The 19,913-nt window shown below is 34.4% G+C and overlaps 1 protein-coding gene across 1 annotated transcript; it reads right to left on the bottom strand.

Annotated features, from left to right (window-relative positions):
* Positions 1-11,586: 11,586 nt before the first annotated feature.
* On the bottom strand, positions 11,587-12,712 carry LOC104878916 (uncharacterized). Its single transcript, XM_010649848.3, has 3 exons — positions 12,391-12,712; positions 12,092-12,211; positions 11,587-11,967 (listed from the first exon to the last, which is right to left on the bottom strand). Exons 1-3 carry the CDS (start codon positions 12,494-12,496, stop codon positions 11,852-11,854), a joined length of 342 nt encoding a protein of 113 aa, XP_010648150.1. The 5' UTR covers positions 12,497-12,712; the 3' UTR covers positions 11,587-11,851.
* Between the last annotated feature and the right edge of the window lie 7,201 nt (positions 12,713-19,913).

Genomic DNA, 19,913 nt, shown 5'->3' with positions numbered 1-19,913 from the left:
AAGATTTCTCTTTTATCTTATTTAATATATTCATTATAATTTTTTAATTAAGAAATAAAGTTTTCCGGTCCACACGCTATGCAGTGGAGCAAACCTGTTCCAAGACTTGACACCAGGTCAATTGGGTCAATATCACCAGCCTTAATTTCCAACCAACGATGATATACCCGTAAGACATCCCAGACCATAAAAATGCCAATACATTAGAAAATGAAGTAAATCTAAGGTACTTTTTGGAAATATTTTCAAAAATATTTCTTTCAAAACTGTTTTTGAGAAACAAGTTTTAATTAATTTCGGGAACAATTTTGTTTGAAATTAAAATATGGAAAATAATTTCTTCGTTTTATTTTTTTCTTAAGATATACTCTGCAGTTATGTATGATGTCAAAATTTTTTAAATGATTTTTCATATTTTTAAATGCATGGAAGAGGAGACAGTTTAATTAATTTGTCCATCGCTATTACGACCCATTTTGCCCAAATTGTGGGCTGGCTCAGAGTAGCAGTCAGGAGTCAAGGTGGTCCCAACTCCCGACCATACGCGCCCACCGTTTTTGGGCCTCGTCTCTTTTGTTTTTGAGACAAAATGATCATTTTTTGCTAAACGAATATTAGAAGACTGGGGGTTTTACTAAATCATGATTCATGATACTCATCCTTTCCCCTCTCTCCACCACTTCATTGTAATTTAATCATAACTTACATGCATAATTTTGTAACAGTAGGTAAGGTGAATGAGTCTCAAAAAGTGGATGGATGATCTAAAATGCAACTATATATTATCATCGTCCCAGAGGGAGCTATGAAACATAGCAACAATTTTCAAACAGCAAGAAACCAGCAAGCTTAAGTGATAACTGTCTAGAGATTTCCTTTTCTGGATTCACCAGTTTGCTTGGACTTCTTCAGTTACCACGTTTGCATCTATTATAATACTTGCATGGACGTGCGTACGGTTTTCTTTGTAGTGCGGCTGTATATAGTAGGTCAGAGGTATTTGAGTTAATATAATAATAAATATAAATATTGGTTTTTGACTTGACATATATTTGCTGATAGAGTTAAACTGAATTGGCAACAAAACTGGAAAATTGGGATGATGAATTACTCACCATAAGAAATCCTGCCGGGGGTGGGTTTGGAAGGAGATGAAACTCCAGTTCTGGAGGGGGCAGTGCTGGAGTGACTGGGTGGTACTCCCATTTTACTCCCATCATTTCCGCCGTGGTTTCCACTCTCTCCCTCTGCCATAACACATGAATCATATAAAAAGTGCTTTACCAACATTCCAAAACCGGCAGGTCCATCACTGGATGGGCGAGTACAAGAAATTTTAATCACAAATCATGGTTTTGGAGTTATTGAGTTATACATACCCGTTTGAGCTGTCTGAAGCAGTGCTCTTCCAGCTGCTGTGGATGGCAAGAAGAGGACTGAAATCAAGAGAACACAGAGAAAGACGGGATAAGCCTTTTCCATCATATTATTGTTGGAGACAGCACCGGAGATCTAGCTTCTTGATTGTAAGCTAACTACGTACGTTAATTGTAACCCCAGACATTTTCTTTTAAGGGTAATTTAGGAAATTGTTATTAATAATTTAATTAATTGATTAATTAATTTAATAAAGTGGAAGAGGGGTAAAAATGTAATTTTACGAATAAATACCCTAGGTATAAATTAGAAATTTTATTCTTTCCCTTCTTTTCTGAATAGAGTTCCTGTTCGCAGAATTCCAGAGAACGTAAGGTTGGAGTCAGATTTCAGGGTTGAAGAACAGATCTCTATAGGTAAGATGATTTCAGGGTTGAAGAACAGATCTCTATAGGTAAGATTCTAACCCCTAGTTTAATATTTTAGATTCATTGAGTAATTTCAAACGCATTAGATATATTTTTTTGGAAAACCCCAAATCTAGATTAGGGTTAGATTATTTTTTTAATTCGTTTTAATATCAAATAGTGAAAATTTAATATTTTGATTTTAGTATTGGAATTTGGGAGATCTTAAGTTTTATTAAATAAAAAAATAAAAAAAAATTGCTTGGAATATTTCGATTTTAGGTTAGGGTTAAATAAAAAAAAAAAACAAGAAAAAAAAAGAAAAAAAAAAAAGAAAAAAAAGGAGAACGCATGTGCACAGCACTGGAAGGAAGGAAGGAAGAAAAAAAAATAAATAAATAAAATAAAATGGGGGGCGTACGTGTACTGAAAGCAAATGGAAGCCTTTAATATATATATATATATATATATATATATATATAATGAATATGATGATGGCAATGGAAAAAAAAAAACTTGCTTTTTGGTTTGGTGGTTTGGTGTACCCGAGACAACTAGGTAATGGTTTAGTGGCTTTTGAATTGGTTAATTTAAAATAATAATATTTAGTTTTAGATTAATGAATAAGATAATAGTAATAATGGTATTTTTTTTAAATAGAACGAGAGATTTAGCAATATATATATATATATATATATATATATATATAGAATTTTATAATGAAATAAAATTGTAATTTAATTAAATTAGTAATGTGTTATTAGAAACAAATTGGAAATTTATTAGTTTTATTTAAATAAGGAATAGATTAGTTAAATTATAAATAAATAGTAATAATTGTTTCTCTTATGTTATATTAGGTGAAGAGTAGATTATATTTTTTTTTTAGAATTATTCTTCTCTCAAGCTTTCAAGGACTTCTTTTGAGGTAAGGGAAGTTAATGTAATATTTATAAAATTAAATTATCTTATATGTTATTTTGAATTGTGGAAAAGAAAATGATATTTTGTTACTGTGCATGGATCAAATTGTTTTGCACTAAATGTTATGTTGGAATATTTTGTTTTATTTATGACACAAAAATATGGAGATATTATGTTGTGTAAATTTGAATACTTGAACAAAAACATCACTCTGGTTTATTTGGCCCTTGTCAACGGGATATAATAGTTGACTATTCGGCTCTGTCAACGGGATATAATAGTTGACCTTTACATTTCATGGTGGGAATGTAATTGATTTGGACCCCAGCCTCTAGGGGTTTGGTTAGAGGTTACTAGTACTAGTAGTGTTTGGTTCCGTCCACCAGGAACAATTTGAGGCTAGCCACCCATTTGAAAAGTCCCACCTAACTGGGCATTTGATATTTGATAACCAAAGTAATGAAAGTTGAATGGATTTGATTGAATCTTATGTGAAAGTGTTTGAATTTGATATGAAAATGGTTGGTTGAATTTTGAATATATTGGTATTTTTGAAACTCTGATATTTGATGAGAAAAAAAAATTTGATATCTCCTATTTGAAATGAAAATATTTGATCCATGAATTGCATTAATATTCCTTATTGGGCTGTGAGCTTATTCCCAATTGTTGAAAATTTTTCAGGTACTCTTAGTTCGGGTGAGGAGTGATGGCTAAGTTGAGGAATGGTCATCATTAGGATTTGACTTAGGATTTTATGTTGGATTTTTTTAACTGTTAGTTATGTTCATTTGGATCTTTTGATATTTGGAAGTTATTTGGAAATTGAATTTTGAGGATTTTAGATTTTGTTCCGCTACTCTGAACAGGTATTTGGTAATTGGTAACATCTAGTTACAATATGATTGTTTGGGTCAGATTATACTTTAAGCCTTCGGGTTTGAGGTGTGAAATGACCGTCACGCCCTTGGAGTGGGTCTTGGGGCGTGACAGAGTGGTATCAGAGCACTAGGTTTTGATCTTGATGGGAATTTGAATTGGTTTAGATTAGGGATAGATGAGTGACGCATTTGTTTAAGTTTTAGTTTCATTTAGTATAAATTCCAATTCTTTTTTTATTTGGAAAATTTTCTAATTGGTTCTTTAGTGACTAATTTAGTTATGCCTTATTATTTTAGGACATCATGCCACCAAGAAGAGCAGCTTCTTCACAAAACAGTCAGGCTAATGACGATGTACCTCCAGTTGAGGGTTTGTCTCCTGTGAGTGCAGAAGGGATCTATAGGTATCTTGGGACACTAGCTGGTTTAGTTGAACGCCAAGCTCGAGCTGTTGGGACTAATGTTCAGGGATAGTCTTCATCTTTTAGGGGTAGCTCTTTTGATGACTTCAAGAAATTGGGTCCTCCTTACTTTTCTGGTGCTACAGATCCCACAGAGGCAGAGGCTTGGATCCTTAAGATGGAGAAATTTTTTGGTGTCATAGATTGCTCTGAGGAGCAAAAAGCCTCTTATGCAGCTTTTATGTTAGATAAAGAGGCAGATCATTGGTGGCGTATGACTAGGAGACTTTTGGAGGATCAGGGACCCATAACATGGAGACAATTTAGGGAGGCTTTCTACAAGAAGTATTTCCCTGACAGTGTTAGGCGGCAGAAGGTGGGAGAGTTTATTCGTTTGGAACAGGGGGATATGACTGTGGCTCAGTATGAGGCCAAATTTACAGAGTTATCACGTTTTTCTCCACAGTTGATTGCTACAGAGGAGGAAAAGGCATTAAAGTTTCAGGATGGATTGAAGCCTTATTTGAAGAACAAGATATCTATTCTGAAGCTTGGTGTCTATTCAGAGGTTGTTGATAGAGCCCTTATAGTAGAGAAAGATAATGAGGAGCTTCATCAGTATAGAGAACAGCAAAGGGAGCGAAATAGGAGTGATGGTGCTCATGGTAATCAAGCACAGCGAAGGTCCACATCAGGAAAAAATCAGAATAAAGGGAAGGCAGCGCAGAATTTAGATGGGGCTTGTCCTACTTGTGGTAAGAAGCATGGGGATAGGCCATGCTATAGAGAGACTGGAGCTTGCTTTGGTTGTGGGAAGCAAGGACATTTGATCAGAGATTGTCCAGAGAATAGGAAGTTCATCATTGGGAAGCCTAAAGAGGAAAATAAGGAGGATAAACAGAAACCCAAAGCCCAAGGACGGGTGTTTGCTATGACTCATTGAGATACTCAGGCCACTTCTGATGTGGTGACAGGTACTCTCCGAATCCACACCTTATTTGCTAGAGTCTTGATTGATCCTGGATCAACACACTCTTTTGTTTCAGTATTTTTTGCTGGTTTGTTGGGTTTGCCTGTTGCTAGCATGGACTTTGATTTGATTGTTGCTACTCCTGTGGGAGATTCTGTTGTGGCCAGTAGAATGCTTAGAAATTGTATTGTGATGATTGGTTATAGGGAAATGCCAGTTGACTTAGTACTCCTTGACCTTCAGGATTTTGATGTGATTTTGGGGATGGATTGGTTAGCTTCCTACCATGCCTCTGTTGACTGTTTTGAGAAAAGAATGACATTTAGTATTCCTGGTCAGCCTAAGTTTAGCTTTGAAGGGAAGCATGTGGACAGACCACTGCGTATGATCTCAGTCTTGCGAGCTAGTAGCTTGCTCAAGAAGGGTTGCCAAGGATTTTTGGCAAGTGTGATGAGTAATGAAAGTGATTTGAAGTTGGAAGACATACCCATAGTAAGGGAGTATCCTGATGTCTTTCCAGAGGATTTGCCTGGCTTGCCACCAGAGAGAGAGGTGGAGTTCACCATCGATCTGGTACCAGGAACGGGTCCTATGTCTAAGGCCCCATACAGGATGGCACCTGTGGAGCTTAAGGAGTTGAAAGTTCAGCTTCAGGAGTTATTAGACAAGGGTTTTATTAGGCCTAGTGTTTCACCTTGGGGAGCTCCTGTTCTATTTGTGAAAAAGAAAGATGGCTCAATGAGACTTTGCATTGACTATAGGGAGTTGAATAAGGTGACAGTGAGGAACAAGTATCCCCTTCCTCGGATTGATGATTTGTTTGATCAGCTACAAGGTGCTTGTGTGTTCTCTAAGATTGCCCTACCTTTAACTAAGTTGACACAGAAGGGAGTTAAGTTTGAGTGGTCTGATGATTGTGAATGTAGCTTCCAAGAGTTGAAGAATAGATTAGTGTCAGCTCCTATTTTGACTATCCCTTTAGGTTCAGGAGGATTTGTGGTGTATAGTGATGCCTCTCATCAGGGTTTAGGTTGTGTTCTTATGCAGCATGGGAGAGTTGTAGCTTATACTTCTAGACAGTTGAAGCCTTATGAAAAGAATTACCCTACTCATGATTTGGAGTTAGCTGTTGTGGTTTTTGCACTTAAGATCTGGAGACATTTTCTGTTTGGTGAAACTTGTGAGATATTCACAGATCATAAGAGTTTGAAGTATTTATTTTCCCAAAAGGAATTGAACATGAGACAGAGGAGGTGGATTGAACTACTTAAGGACTATGATTGTATTATTCAGTATCATCCTGGGAAGGCGAATGTTGTAGTTGATGCCTTGAGTAGGAAGTCAGTTGGTTCTCTAGCAGCTATTAGAGGCTGTCAAAGGCAGTTACTTGAAGAGTTGAGGAGTTTACAAGTCCACTTTCGAGTTATGGGCTTAGGAGCACTTGTAGCAAATTTCAGAGTACAACCAGACTTAGTTGGGAGAATTAAGACCCTATAAAAGAATGATTCCCGATTAGTGCAAGTTATGGAGGAAGTTAAGAGGGGCAGTAAGCCTGATTTTGTTTTGTCAGATGATGAGATCTTGAGATTTGGGACTAGACTTTGTGTCCCAAATGATGAAGACTTAAGGAGGGAGCTTTTAGAGGAAGCTCATTGTTCTAAGTTTGCAATCCACCCAGGAGGGACAAAGATGTACAAGGATTTGAGGCAAAACTATTGGTGGTCAGGTATGAAGCGTGATATTGCACAATTTGTGGCTCAGCGTTTAGTGTGTCAACAGGTGAAGGCTGAACATCAGCGACCAGTAGGGTCTTTACAGCCACTTGCTATTCCTGAGTGGAAGTGGGAGCATATTACCATGGATTTTGTGATAGGATTGCCAAGAACCTTAGGGGGTAATAATGCTATTTGGGTGATTGTTGATCGGTTGACAAAGTCTGCTCACTTTTTGCCTATGAAAGTCAACTTTTCTTTAGATCGTTTAGCTTCTCTTTATGTGAAGGAGATTGTGAGAATGCATGGAGTACCAGTTTCTATAGTGTCTGACAGAGATCCTCGTTTCACTTCTAGATTCTGGCATAGTCTACAAAAAGCTTTGGACACTAAGTTGAGTTTTAGTACTGCTTTCCATCCTCAAACTGATGGCCAATCAGAAAGGGTAATTCAGGTTTTGGAAGACTTATTGAGAGCTTGTATTTTGGACCTACAAGGTAATTGGGATGATCATTTACCTTTAGTAGAGTTTGCCTATAACAATAGTTTTCAAGCTAGCATTGGGATGACACCTTTTGAGGCATTGTATGGTAGGAAATGTCAATCTCCTATTTGTTGGAATGATGTTGGAGAAAGGAAACTTTTGGGCCCTGAACTTGTGCAGTTGACTGTTGAAAAAGTTGCTTTGATCAAAGAAAGATTAAAAGCAGCTCAAAGTAGATATAAGAGTTATGCTGATCATCGTAGGCGAGATTTGGAGTTTGAGGTGGGTGATCATGTGTTCTTGAAAGTTTCACCTATGAAGTCTGTGATGAGATTTGGGAGAAAAGGAAAACTTAGTCCTCGTTTTGTGGGTCCGTTTGAAATATTAGAAAGAGTAGGCACTTTGGCATATAAAGTAGCCTTGCCCCCAAGCCTGTCTAAGGTTCATAATGTTTTCCATATTTCAACCTTGAGGAAGTATATTTATGATTCCTCTCATGTTGTGGAGTTGGAGCCTATTCAAATTTTTGAGGACTTGACCTATGAAGAGGTACCCGTTCAAATTGTGGATGTGATGGATAAGGTACTACGACATGCTGTTGTCAAGTTGGTAAAGGTCCAGTGGAGCAATCATAGTATCCGAGAGGCCACTTGGGAGTTAGAAGAAGAGATGAGAGAAAAACATCCTCAATTATTCCAAGACTCAGGTATGTCAAGTTTAGAGGACTAAACTTTTGTTAAGGAGGGGAGGATGTAACGCCCAGACATTTTCTTTTAAGGGTAATTTATGAAATTGTTATTAATAATTTAATTAATTGATTAATTAATTTAATAAAGTGGAAGATGGGTAAAAGTGTAATTTTACGAATAAATACCCTAGGTATAAATTAGAAATTTTATTCTTTCCCTTCTTTTCTGAATAGAGTTCCTGTTCGCAGAATTCCAGAGAACGTAAGGTTGGAGTCAGATTTTAGGGTTGAAGAACAGATCTCTATAGGTAAGATTCTAACCCCTAGTTTAATATTTTAGATTCATTGATTAATTTCAAACGCATTAGATATATTTTTTTGGAAAACCCCAAATCTAGATTAGGGTTAGATTATTTTTTTAATTCGTTTTAATATCAAATAGTGAAAATTTAATATTTTGATTTTAGTATTGGAATTTGGGAGATCTTAAGTTTTATTAAATAAAAAAATAAAAAAAAAATTGCTTGGAATATTTCGATTTTAGGTTAGGGTTAAATAAAAAAAAAAACAAGAAAAAAAAAGAAAAAAAAAAGAAAAAAAAGGGAGAACGCGTGTGCATAGCACTGGAAGGAAGAAAATAAAAAAAATAAAATGGGGGCCGTACGTGTACTGGAAGCAAATGGAAGCCTTTAATATATATATATATATATATAATGAATATGATGATGGCAATGGAAAAAAAAAAAAAAAACTTGCTTTTTGGTTTGGTGGTTTGGTGTACCCGAGACAACTAGGTAATGGTTTAGTGGCTTTTGAATTGGTTAATTTAAAATAATAATATTTAGTTTTAGATTAATGAATAAGATAATAGTAATAATGATATTTTTTTTTAAATAGAATGAGAGATTTAGCAAAATATATATATATATATATAGAATTTTATAATGAAATAAAATTGTAATTTAATTAAATTAGTAATGTGTTATTATAAACAAATTGGAAATTTATTAGTTTTATTTAAATAAGGAATAGATTAGTTAAATTATAAATAAATAGTAATAATTGTTTCTCTTATGTTATATTAGGTGAAGAGTAGATTATATTTTTTTTTCAGAATTATTCTTCTCCCAAGCTTTCAAGGACTTCTTTTGAGGTAAGGGAAGTTAATGTAATATTTATAAAATTAAATTATCTTATATGTTATTTTGAATTGTGGAAAAGAAAATGATATTTTGTTACCGTGCATGGATCAAATTGTTTTGCACTAAATGTTATGTTGGAATATTTTGTTTTATTTATGACACAAAAATATGGAGATATTATGTTGTGTAAATTTGAATACTTGAACAAAAACATCACTTTGGTTTATTTGGCCCTTGTCAACGGGATATAATAGTTGACTATTCGGCCTTGTCAACGGGATATAATAGTTGACCTTTACATTTCATGGTGGGAATGTAATTGATTTGGACCCCAGCCTCTAGGGGTTTGGTTAGAGGTTACTAGTACTAGTAGTGTTTGGTTCCGTCCACCAGGAACAATTTGAGGCTAGCCACCCATTTGAAAAGTCTCACCTAACTGGGCATTTGGTATTTGATAACCAAAGTAATGAAAATTGAATGGATTTGATTGAATCTTATGTGAAAGTGTTTGAATTTGATATGAAAATAGTTGGTTGAATTTTGAATATATTGGTATTTTTGAAACTCTGATATTTGATGAGAAAAAAAAATTTGATATCTCCTATTTGAAATGAAAATATTTGATCCATGAATTGTATTAATATTCCTTATTGGGCTGTGAGCTCATTCCCAATTGTTGAAAATTTTTCAGGTACTCTTAGTTCGGGTAAGGATTGATGGCTAGGCTGAGGAATGGTCATCATTAGGATTTGACTTAGGATTTTATGTTGGATTTTGTTTAACTGTTAGTTATGTTCATTTGGATCTTTTGATATTTGGAAGTTATTTGGAAATTGAATTTTGAAGATTTTAGATTTTGTTCCGCTACTCTGAACAGGTATTTGGTAATTGGTAACATCTAGTTACAATATGATTGTTTGGGTCAGATTATACTTTAAGCCTTCGGGTTTGAGGTGTGAAATGACCGTCACGCCCTTGAAGTGGGTCTTGGGGCGTGACATTAATACATGCGCCTTTGTCTCTCACTCTCTCTATATATAATTCTCAGTCTTCCTCTAAAATGCAATGTGACTACTTGAGCAAGCAAGTTCAAAGATTCAAAAGGAGAAAGCTTGACTTAAGGTTAATGAAGAAAAATAAAGGGCCATTTTTTCTTTATAATATTGGTCATCACTTTTTCACATGATGCTTACTATGTATAACGGTGACAAGTTGTTCAGTCTACGCCACCCTCTCCAATAAAGCAGACCAGTTCCAAGACATAGACCCAAGGTCAATTGGGTACATGTTGCTATCCTTTCCCAGCAAGAAGAATATTTATAAAACACACCGTATCAAGTGAAGCACTTCATAATGATTAACACTTCCAATTTTATTCACAAATGATTATCATCTTTAAAATGCCTACGATCTTCATGATGTTACAATCGTCTAGGAGTACTCTACCCCAGATTGTCATGGAATTTTGAAAACAAAAGACAATAATTAAAAAAAAAGAAGCATAATTCAAGAAATATTTTCAAATATATGGCATTTGCAGGGGTCCAATAAAATTTAAAAATTACTTTTTTACGGAACAACTTCAACAATTCAATATTCTTCAAAAACCTACTTTGAACTAATGTCTTAAATAGTGTTATAGATTTTGAAATAGGTTTTTAAAGTTATTATATTTTAATAATTTTTTTTAAAAAAGATATTTTTATCAAAATCCCAAATTATGGCCTATTTTAGGAAAAAAAGACAACAAACTCAAGACAGTACCAACCATGTACCCTCCCATTTATTTTTTACTTTGTTTGCACCATAAAGATGAAATGAGTAACACAAAAAGAGGCCAATCCTTCATCATGTTTACTAATCTTTACTAAATATTTTTTTTTCTCATTAATTACCATCATGGGTTTTAAAACTTATCAAAGTGCAAGTTACAATTAATATATTGGTCGTTCCTTGCTTAATTTGTACATATTCATAATATGTTCTTATCATGTATGATGTTGATATGTCGCCTCCAGTCCACACGGTAGGCGGTGAAGCAATGGACCTATTCCACGGCTTGACGCGGGTTCAATTGGGTCCATATCGATCAGTATTTCTTTCCAAACAAAGAAAAATATATGAATTAAACACACCATATCATAATAAAAATGTGAAATATATGTCCATAGACAAGTGAAGCAAATCAAGATGATTAGCAGAAATATTTTCCTTTTACCAGTTCAGAGGAGGACGTCTTTTAGCATTTTCAATTTTATTCACAAATAAGATAAACTTCCAGTTGCCCACACCAACCATTTCTTGGGTTAAAGAGTCTACTCGAAATTGTGACCTGTTTTAGAATAAGAGTCGCAGACTCGAGATTGGTCCCCAACCATGCCACTTACTTTGACCTTTCTTTTTTCTAAAGATTTTATTTTTTGCTAAATGAACTTCAGAAAACAGGTGATTTATAATGGAATTCCCATTTTTTGCTCTCCAAATTTTTTTTTTTGTTTGATTTATTTATTTTTTTTAAAATTATTATTGCAGTATTGATTTTGTAAATAAAAATATGAATAACATTGTCTAATAGTAATTATCCGAAGGAGTCTCAAAAGTGGTGCACAATTCAAAATACAACTATTATTATTATTATGGTCTCCATATAGCCGTAATTCCCAGGGAAGAGTGAGAGAGGGAGAGAGAGATAACACAAGAACCAGCTAGCCAATTAAACATACAATTTCCACACACCAAGAAACCAGTTTCTTGGTAAGGCGGGCATTCTACTTTGTGAACTACAGTCACGAGCGTAAGTATGAATAATTATCACTATTGTTTTCCTCGTTCTGGATTTTCCACTTTACTTCAACTTCAAAAGCTTCAGTGGCAGTTACGTGAATATGTGGTGCATTTAGCTGGAATCGATCTGGGCATACATGCAGAGTACCGTTTCCCTTGACCGCATGACACAGCAGCTTTTCTGCTGTTTGTAGACTCTGGGTCAGAGTTAATTGAGTTAATATAACAATAAATATAAATATTGGTTTTTGACTTGACATATTTGGAGATAGAGTTAAACTGAATTGGCAACAAAACTGGAAAATTGGGATGATGAATTACCGACGGGGGTCGGTTTGGAGGGAGATGAAACTCCAGTTTTGGAGGGGGCAGGTTTGGAGCGACTGCCTGTTACTCCCACTTTACTCCCATCATTTCCGCCGTGGTTTCCACCCTCACCCTCTGCCATAACACATGAATCATATAAAAAAATGCTTTACCAATATTCCAAAACCAGGAGGTCCACCACTGGATGGGTATTGGGTAAGTACCTCATAAACACAGCTGGCTTCTGAGGCTGTTAGCAAGTACAAGAAATTTTAATCACAAATCATGGTTTTGGAGTATTGAGTTATACATACCCGTTTGAGCTGTCTGAAGCAGTGCTCTTCCAGCTGCTGTGGATGGCAAGAAGAGGACTAAAATCAAGAGAACGCAAAGAAAGAGGGAATAAGCCTTTTCCATCATATTATTGTTGGAGACAGCACCGGAGATCTAGCTTCTTGATTGTAAGCTAACTACGTACGTTAATACCTGCGCCTTTTTCTCCCTCTCTATATATATTTATATGTATATAATTCTCAGTCTTCCTCTAAAATGCGATGTGACTACTTGAGCAAGCAAGTTCAAAGATTCAAAAGGAGAAAGCTTGACTCAAGGTTAATGAAGAAAAATAAAGGGCCATTTTTTTCATTGTTGTCATTAAATTCATAGTGGTCAAGGTCTTGGTCTTTCACCCGCCTCTGGAAAAGATCATTCATGATTTGTAATAATATAAAGCACCAGAGAGTTAGCTTCTTGATTGGAAGCTACGTAAGTTAATCCCTTCTCTTCTCTCTCTTTAAGCTTCCCTTTCTCTTTCTGCGTAGAATTCTGAGTCTTCCCCTAAATTAAATGCAGTATGACTTCTCCAGCAAAACATGTTCAAAGTGTAGAGTTTGAATGAAAATTAACGTCAAATAATTATATAATAATAATAACAAGTGGATAAATAAAATAAATATCCAAATGGGATGTTAATTTTCATTCAAACTCTACCCAAATATGCAAAAAGAAGAACGCTTAAATCAAGCTTAATCAAGAAAAACAAAAGGGATGGGAAAGATATTTATTAGAATCTCATTGAGTAATGTTATTCTTAGTTTGTAGGACCGCTGACTCTTGCCCAAATTTGGGGTCAGACCATGTGCTTATTTTCTTTGAATGAAAATATTGGCTGTTGAATTTAAATTTAAATTGCATAAGAGATGGGAAAAGGAGAAGCTTCATACTCCATTTCCTAGATTGGGACAAATCCCTATCTACAAGACAAAAGCTTGCAATTGACCCGGCCAAGTCAATTGGGTCTCTATCAAGTTTCCTTTCCATTCAAAAAATAATGTTTCAAAAATGGTCATGTGATAATTAAAATCTTAATCCATAAAAAAGTGGAGCAAATAGAAATGATTAACAAAAGTTCTTATTTGAATGATGTTCTTTATTTACCATTTCCAATTTTATTCACAAATAAAATGGTATTTTAAAGGAACAATTGTGTTTTGGACCTAGTTGGACAAAAAAATTAAGTTTTGGTCCATATAAGTTTACTATTTAAACCCAAGACGTAGAGGAAGTGTGAAAATTGAGAAGAAGAATATTAATTTTTTATCTTTTAAAAAATGACCTTTATTGACTATGAAAAAAAAAATAGAAAAATATTAATTTAAATTTTATTCCTTTTATAAACCTCAATAAAATTTAATTTAATTTAGTGGTTTGGAAAAAAAAAAATACACCATTTTCCAAAAAAAATAAAAATAAATTATTATTATTATTATTTAAAAATCAAACATCTTAAAAAATATATATTTTTAAAATTATGTATGTAAAAAATAATAAAAAATATGTCAAAATTATTTTTTTTAAATGATATATTTTTAGAATATATATTTTTTAAAATTAGTTTTCTAAAAATAATAAATTTTCATAAAAATTATTTAAAAAAATTAAGATAAAAAAGTTTCTCCAACATTGTGATAGAAAATACTCAAAATAGTTTTGAAGGGATATTGGTCTCTCTACATTTTATATTCTTCCCATTAATTATGTAACTTTTATGGGTCAAATCTTAATTTTTGAACCCAATTGGGTTCAAAACACAATTATTCCTATTTTAAATGCCTACAAAAACATTTTTCTCAACATATCATGTCTTTCTTAAATAATGGTGTCTTATCATGAGCTTTTTTCCCAATTATGTTTATTTATTTATTTATTATTTCGAGTTTGAATATGTTAGTGCATTAGGTTGTTTAGATTAAGTTGATAATTTTGGTCCTTCAATCTTGGTTCATAACTTTGTGTATTTACACTCTTTTGAGATTTAAGGTTGTTGCAAAGTCAACTTGAAATTAAATAGGTAAGAATGGTTATGTTATTTGCGAATAATAATGATACTAAAGGCACGTTTATAGAAATTAGAAATAAAATTAATTTGGAAAGAATTTTAAATTGAGAATTGAAAAAGAAATATATTTTCAAATGATAAAAAATAATTTGGAATTGAATTTTAAATTGAGAATTTAAAAAGAAAAATCTTTCTAAAAAATAAAATTAATTTGGAAAAATTTTAAAATTGAAAATATAAAAAAAAATAATTTTTTCGAATCTTTACGGAATTTAGAAAAGAATTTAAATTAAGAATTTTAAAAGAAAAATATTTCAAAATCTCTTTGAATTTAAAATATGAAATCTTTTTTAAATTCTTATTAAGTTTGTGAATGGTTTTTGATAAAATATGATTTTTAAATTGATTTTAAATCTAATAAGTTAAATTTTAAGTCATTATTCTTTACACTGAATCCTAAATGCTCAAAAGGTTCTAACTTCATGAGAGAGATTCCCATGTTTTTAAAGCATTGAGAAGTCCACTAAAGAATATGGTGATAATATGCCGTAAATGTAAAATTAAGTATAAATTTTGGGGTATAAGTTTTAGAGAACAGTAATTATCATGTAAATCTATGTATTTCTTCTTCCTATTTAGTGGATTATAGTTTTATGGTCTCTAATTTTGTGGTTACATCCATGAAATCTTTGCCAGACTTTATGAGTGGTTTTTCAAAGAAAAAAGTTAAATAATTGAACACATATTTACCTTCTAAGTTTTCCATAATTAAGATCTATAAACTTTCAAAATAAGTTTAAATTATTAAATATTTTTAGTTTTTAAGTTCAATTTCCATTTTCTAAAATAAAAAATAAAGAAAATAAAATACATATATTAATTAATTTATTTTTCAATCTTATAATATAAAAAGAAAAACAATGAAAAAATGCTTCAAATTCAAATTTAAAACATAACAACAAATTTATAAACGATACATGGATTATTATTTAATTTATAAATATTAGAACATTGCTTAAACTATTTCAAATATATTTGAGAAACTAGTATAATTTTATTTCTATGATCATTCTTTGTACTTTTTTTTATTAGATAATCGATTTTCTTAATATTTTTTTATTCTTATTACCTTAAAAATTATTAATTGACTTTTTTTAGAAACTAAAAATATTTTTTGAAAAGCTCGACTTAATTGCTATTTGAATTGAATTTTGTAAAAAAAAAAAAGGTTTTTTTTTTTTTTAAAGCCCAATTATAACTTTTACTCTTGTATTCTTTATAATTACTATTTTTGATCATGTCTCTCCTGATCACAAAAGAAAAGAAATATTATCTTGTGCTTTCTTAGACCACTGAGTAGTGTCGATTTGGGCATATAGGCTATTGTTTGGTTCCCAAAAAATTTAAAAGAAAATATAAAGAAAAAAATAGAAGAAAAGAAAAAAAACGAAGAAAAATAAAAAATAGGTTTAAAGTCAGTTTATTTATTTTTTTCAAATTCATTCTACTTATTTTCCTCCATTTTATAAAAATTAAATAAGTTAAAAATATATTGTGGACCCCGCATTTCGATTCATGCGTTTTCCACTCGATGACGAGCTCGATTTTTATTTTGAAAAATAGTTTTATTTATTAGAAAATGACTTGAAGTCGCTACTTATTTTTATTTTATTTTTAAAGGGTAAACAAAATAAGAAAGAAAACCCTAAATGTGACTCCTTATTTTGGAAAAAGTGGTTTATGAAAAATCGGATCGGGCTCGGGGGTCAGGTTACTTATCGGGAAGGTACGATAAAGATCATAGTACCCCTCTAAGTCCCTAAAGTCGGGTCTTTATTAATAAAATGAAACTGACATGGCAATCGATAAAAGAAACAATGAATACCGATATGATCACATATTGAAAGTCAAAGCATATATGGGTGATGGTTAGAGTGAGAAAAGATACGTACCGGATCAGCAAACGGCGACGCGCTATCATAAAAGGGGGTTAGTGCATAGTAATGAATAAAAAATATGTCACTCATATCATTAAACAAAAGGAATAACCACCAATAGTACGCATGACATTTCATTCAAATTTATTTTTATTTTAAAGAAAATTCATTGATGTAGGGTCCCCACCAAAGCCCATTTTATTTTGCATGGATTTAATCCCATAACTCCATTGTTTGGAATTACGGGATTTAATCCTTGCTTATTTTAAAACATCTCAAAATCATGGAAGTTGTAAAAAATGTACGCCGAAGAAAATGACAACGAATTTTATTGAAAATGAGATTTTTGAGTGATTTAAAAAAATCCTAAAGATGAAAATTAAAAATAAATAAATAAATAAATAAATAAACAAATAAATTATTTGATAAAAATGGAGTTTGGAAAATTAAAAAGAAAACTAGAATCCGGGAAATTATATGGAAAATGGGAGTGTAGGGAATTATTTATGAAAACAGAATAAGGATGAAGAAGTGGGAATGTGTCACGTGGCCATAAGGTGGCTATGCTAAAGGTGCCTAAACAAAGAAAGGGGAGGTGGCCATGCATGGCCCAATAGGAAAGGGGCTCAGGGATGTATCTAACACTGCGCTCTCACTTGTTTCCGATCCATCTTCTGCACATATCACAGTTTCCTTTGTCCTGTGGGCCATTGATCACCTTGCTTGCAACTTTATAGCTCCATCGGGTATTTCTAATTTCGCCCCAACCTTAGCTTCATTAGTTACCTTCCCTTGAGAGTAACACCAGGCCCAAACCATACATCACCAGCTACCTTGAGTCTATCCAACTCAATAATACTAGGGATTGACTTGAATTCATTGACATATTCATCTGGGACCTGTGCAATTTCCAGGTGCAGAACCTTCCTTTCATAAGAAATGAGGGTACCATCGTTCACATCTGCTAAGGTTTTGGGTGCTTTGTGTGCCCTTTTCTGCACCAAGCTCCCAAGGTATAATTGGGCCTCTGATGATCATGTCAGCATCTAAAATCACAACCCAATCAACATTCTCTGCATCTTTACTATGTTTAAGCCAATGGACGATTCCAGCTGGTTTATTAATTGCAGGATACCAGTCTCCAGTTCTGGGGTGTCTGCTTATAGAAGGAACCTCCAGTGTGGGAGCCAGGTTCACCCCTCTGTAATTCTTCTTCTCGTCATTCGCACAGCTGAGGAGTCGTGTTATAGGTCCGAGTTGTCGCGCCTTCTTGAAGCTATGCATGAGACTCACTGTTTGCCAGTCGAAGTAGTTCTGGCACTCCACCGAAAACAGGGTGTGGATCCTCCATGGACTTCATGAGAAGGATGACACGTGAGAAGTAGGAAATTCCATGGAATAATCTGCCCAACAACGTCAATGGATTCATGCAGAACTTGCGTTTGATGCACTCCACTAGCGGGAAGTGTGGGACTATAAATTCATGAATGTAAGTGGAATATTTGGGTTTCCGTAGGGTGCACCAGCAGGGTCTCCACATCTAGAATCGGCTTCACTGTAACGACTACAACCAGCATATCTTATTCCATTTATTGGCGGGGTCATTCTTACAGCCAGGTGCGCTGTATCTTGAAGAGCCGCAAGGTGGAAAGCCACATCCCGTATTCTGATGTTGCATGCATCTATTGGGATCCATTCGTTCAACGAATAATCATCATGCCCAGCCGCTCCCATAAAATTCTGGTAAGGGATTTTCGCCATGCTTATGATCAACCCTTCTATCCACGTTCAGGGAACCCACTACAGTGTGCTTTAGGAGGTTCCCTTCTCGAATCTCCATGTAATAACTGAGGCAGAGCTCATAATAACCTGTAGGGTGGCAGCTCGGTTTTCACATCAAGACTCACATGGTCACAGATCGCCTTTGCACACCATTAGAACGCGATGATAAACCTGACGATGCCTGTTCCAGTTCAAAAGAAGAAATAACAGGTTGCCCATTTGAATTAAACTGACGCTCCATGCTTCCAGAAATTCTAGCTTCATGTGGGAAATTTGGCTCGAGGTAATTGGAAGGGCAATCCAATTCACAAGGGAATTTGCGGTTGAACCTTGACTACATTCCGAAACGTCCTGTGCTTCTATCCACCTTTGGCACCACCATCGTCTCCGCTACTCTGTTATATCCTTAGAGATGATGGATGGATTGATTGGTTTCGATGACCAACAAGAGGCAAGCCTTGGAACTGTGCAAGCAAACCTGATGCTATATGAGAGTCCAACTTCTTCTTCACCGAACTGTCCCAGTGGTTCTTTATGGCATTGTCCATCCTTCCAGGCAAGAATTTGTCAACTCTGTCTACTTGTTTCCATATATTCAGTATGTGGTTAAAGGTGAGAAGGATGGGTGTAATGGTGAGTTGATAGGAAGTAAGCAAGTTGGCATGATGATGAAGGTATTGGGGGTATGAAGGTTAGGAAATGGGCATGAAGGATAGGAGGTGTTGAAGGATGCAGGCATGTGGTTAGTGGTATGGGTGGTGTAGGTTAGTGAGAGAAAATGGGTATGAGGAGTTCGGTGGATAGGGGAGATTGAAGGATGGCTAAGCATGCATGATCCCTATGCCTGAGTGAGAAATGGGTTGAAGGCAGCAAGTTAGGCAAAGTAATGACAAACTTGCAGGTGAGGGTGTTATGGTGATCAAGTTTAACGGATAATGGAGGAGACAGGGGACGGTGGGCTTGGCATGCATGGTACCTTTCACCCCCTCCCTCAACTTTATATTTCATTCACCAACTCTGAATTTTCCTCTGCTTTCTGACCACACTGTATCTGATTCTGTCTTTAATATTGGAGCATGACTCCTCCGTTCTACCTTATGCAGCAATATTACTACTGGCATATGAAAACTTTATGGGTAGCTTCAGGAGTTCTTTTGGGCAGTCACCAAGGAGATGGGATTGACTGTATCCTCAATTCAAATGTAGACCCAGAAGACCCAGCGTCATGTGAATCAAATCCAAAGTCTATCTGCTTCAACCTCCATTTAGAACCAGACTCTTTCTCCTCTTCGTCGATCCTCTTAACCCACAAGCATGGCTCCACTCATTTCCACCAAGCCTCAGATCAAGCAACCCACCAATCACAGCAAGAATATAGGGATGAGAGTAAAAGCAGAAATTATAGTGAACACAGAGGATAGAACAAATAGGGCAACATGCAACACATAAACGTATAGGGCCTCATTTCAGGAGGCCCCAAAACAGGTGGGATTCCTTAAACTGGATTTGCACAGTGTATATAAAACAGAGTCATGCCAGCTCCAAGCCAAACCACAAGAATAGCAATGAGATCAACAACAGCAGAGTATAAGTATGATCCAGAAATCAACGAAGTTAAGCATGTAATCCATATTATCCAACCCAAGTAGATGAGCAGTGTAGAGCGAACCAAAATGGAAAAGAGATGAGAAGTATATGAATCAAAATAAGCAAGAAACTCATCTTCAAACTCACCTGCAGCCACTTTCTTTCTCTGTTATCTACTCCTCTAAGCTCTCCT

This window comes from Vitis vinifera, chromosome 1 (assembly GCF_030704535.1).
Source record: "Vitis vinifera cultivar Pinot Noir 40024 chromosome 1, ASM3070453v1".
Taxonomy (NCBI): domain Eukaryota; kingdom Viridiplantae; phylum Streptophyta; class Magnoliopsida; order Vitales; family Vitaceae; genus Vitis; species Vitis vinifera.
This window is presented reverse-complemented; position numbering and strand designations above follow the sequence as displayed.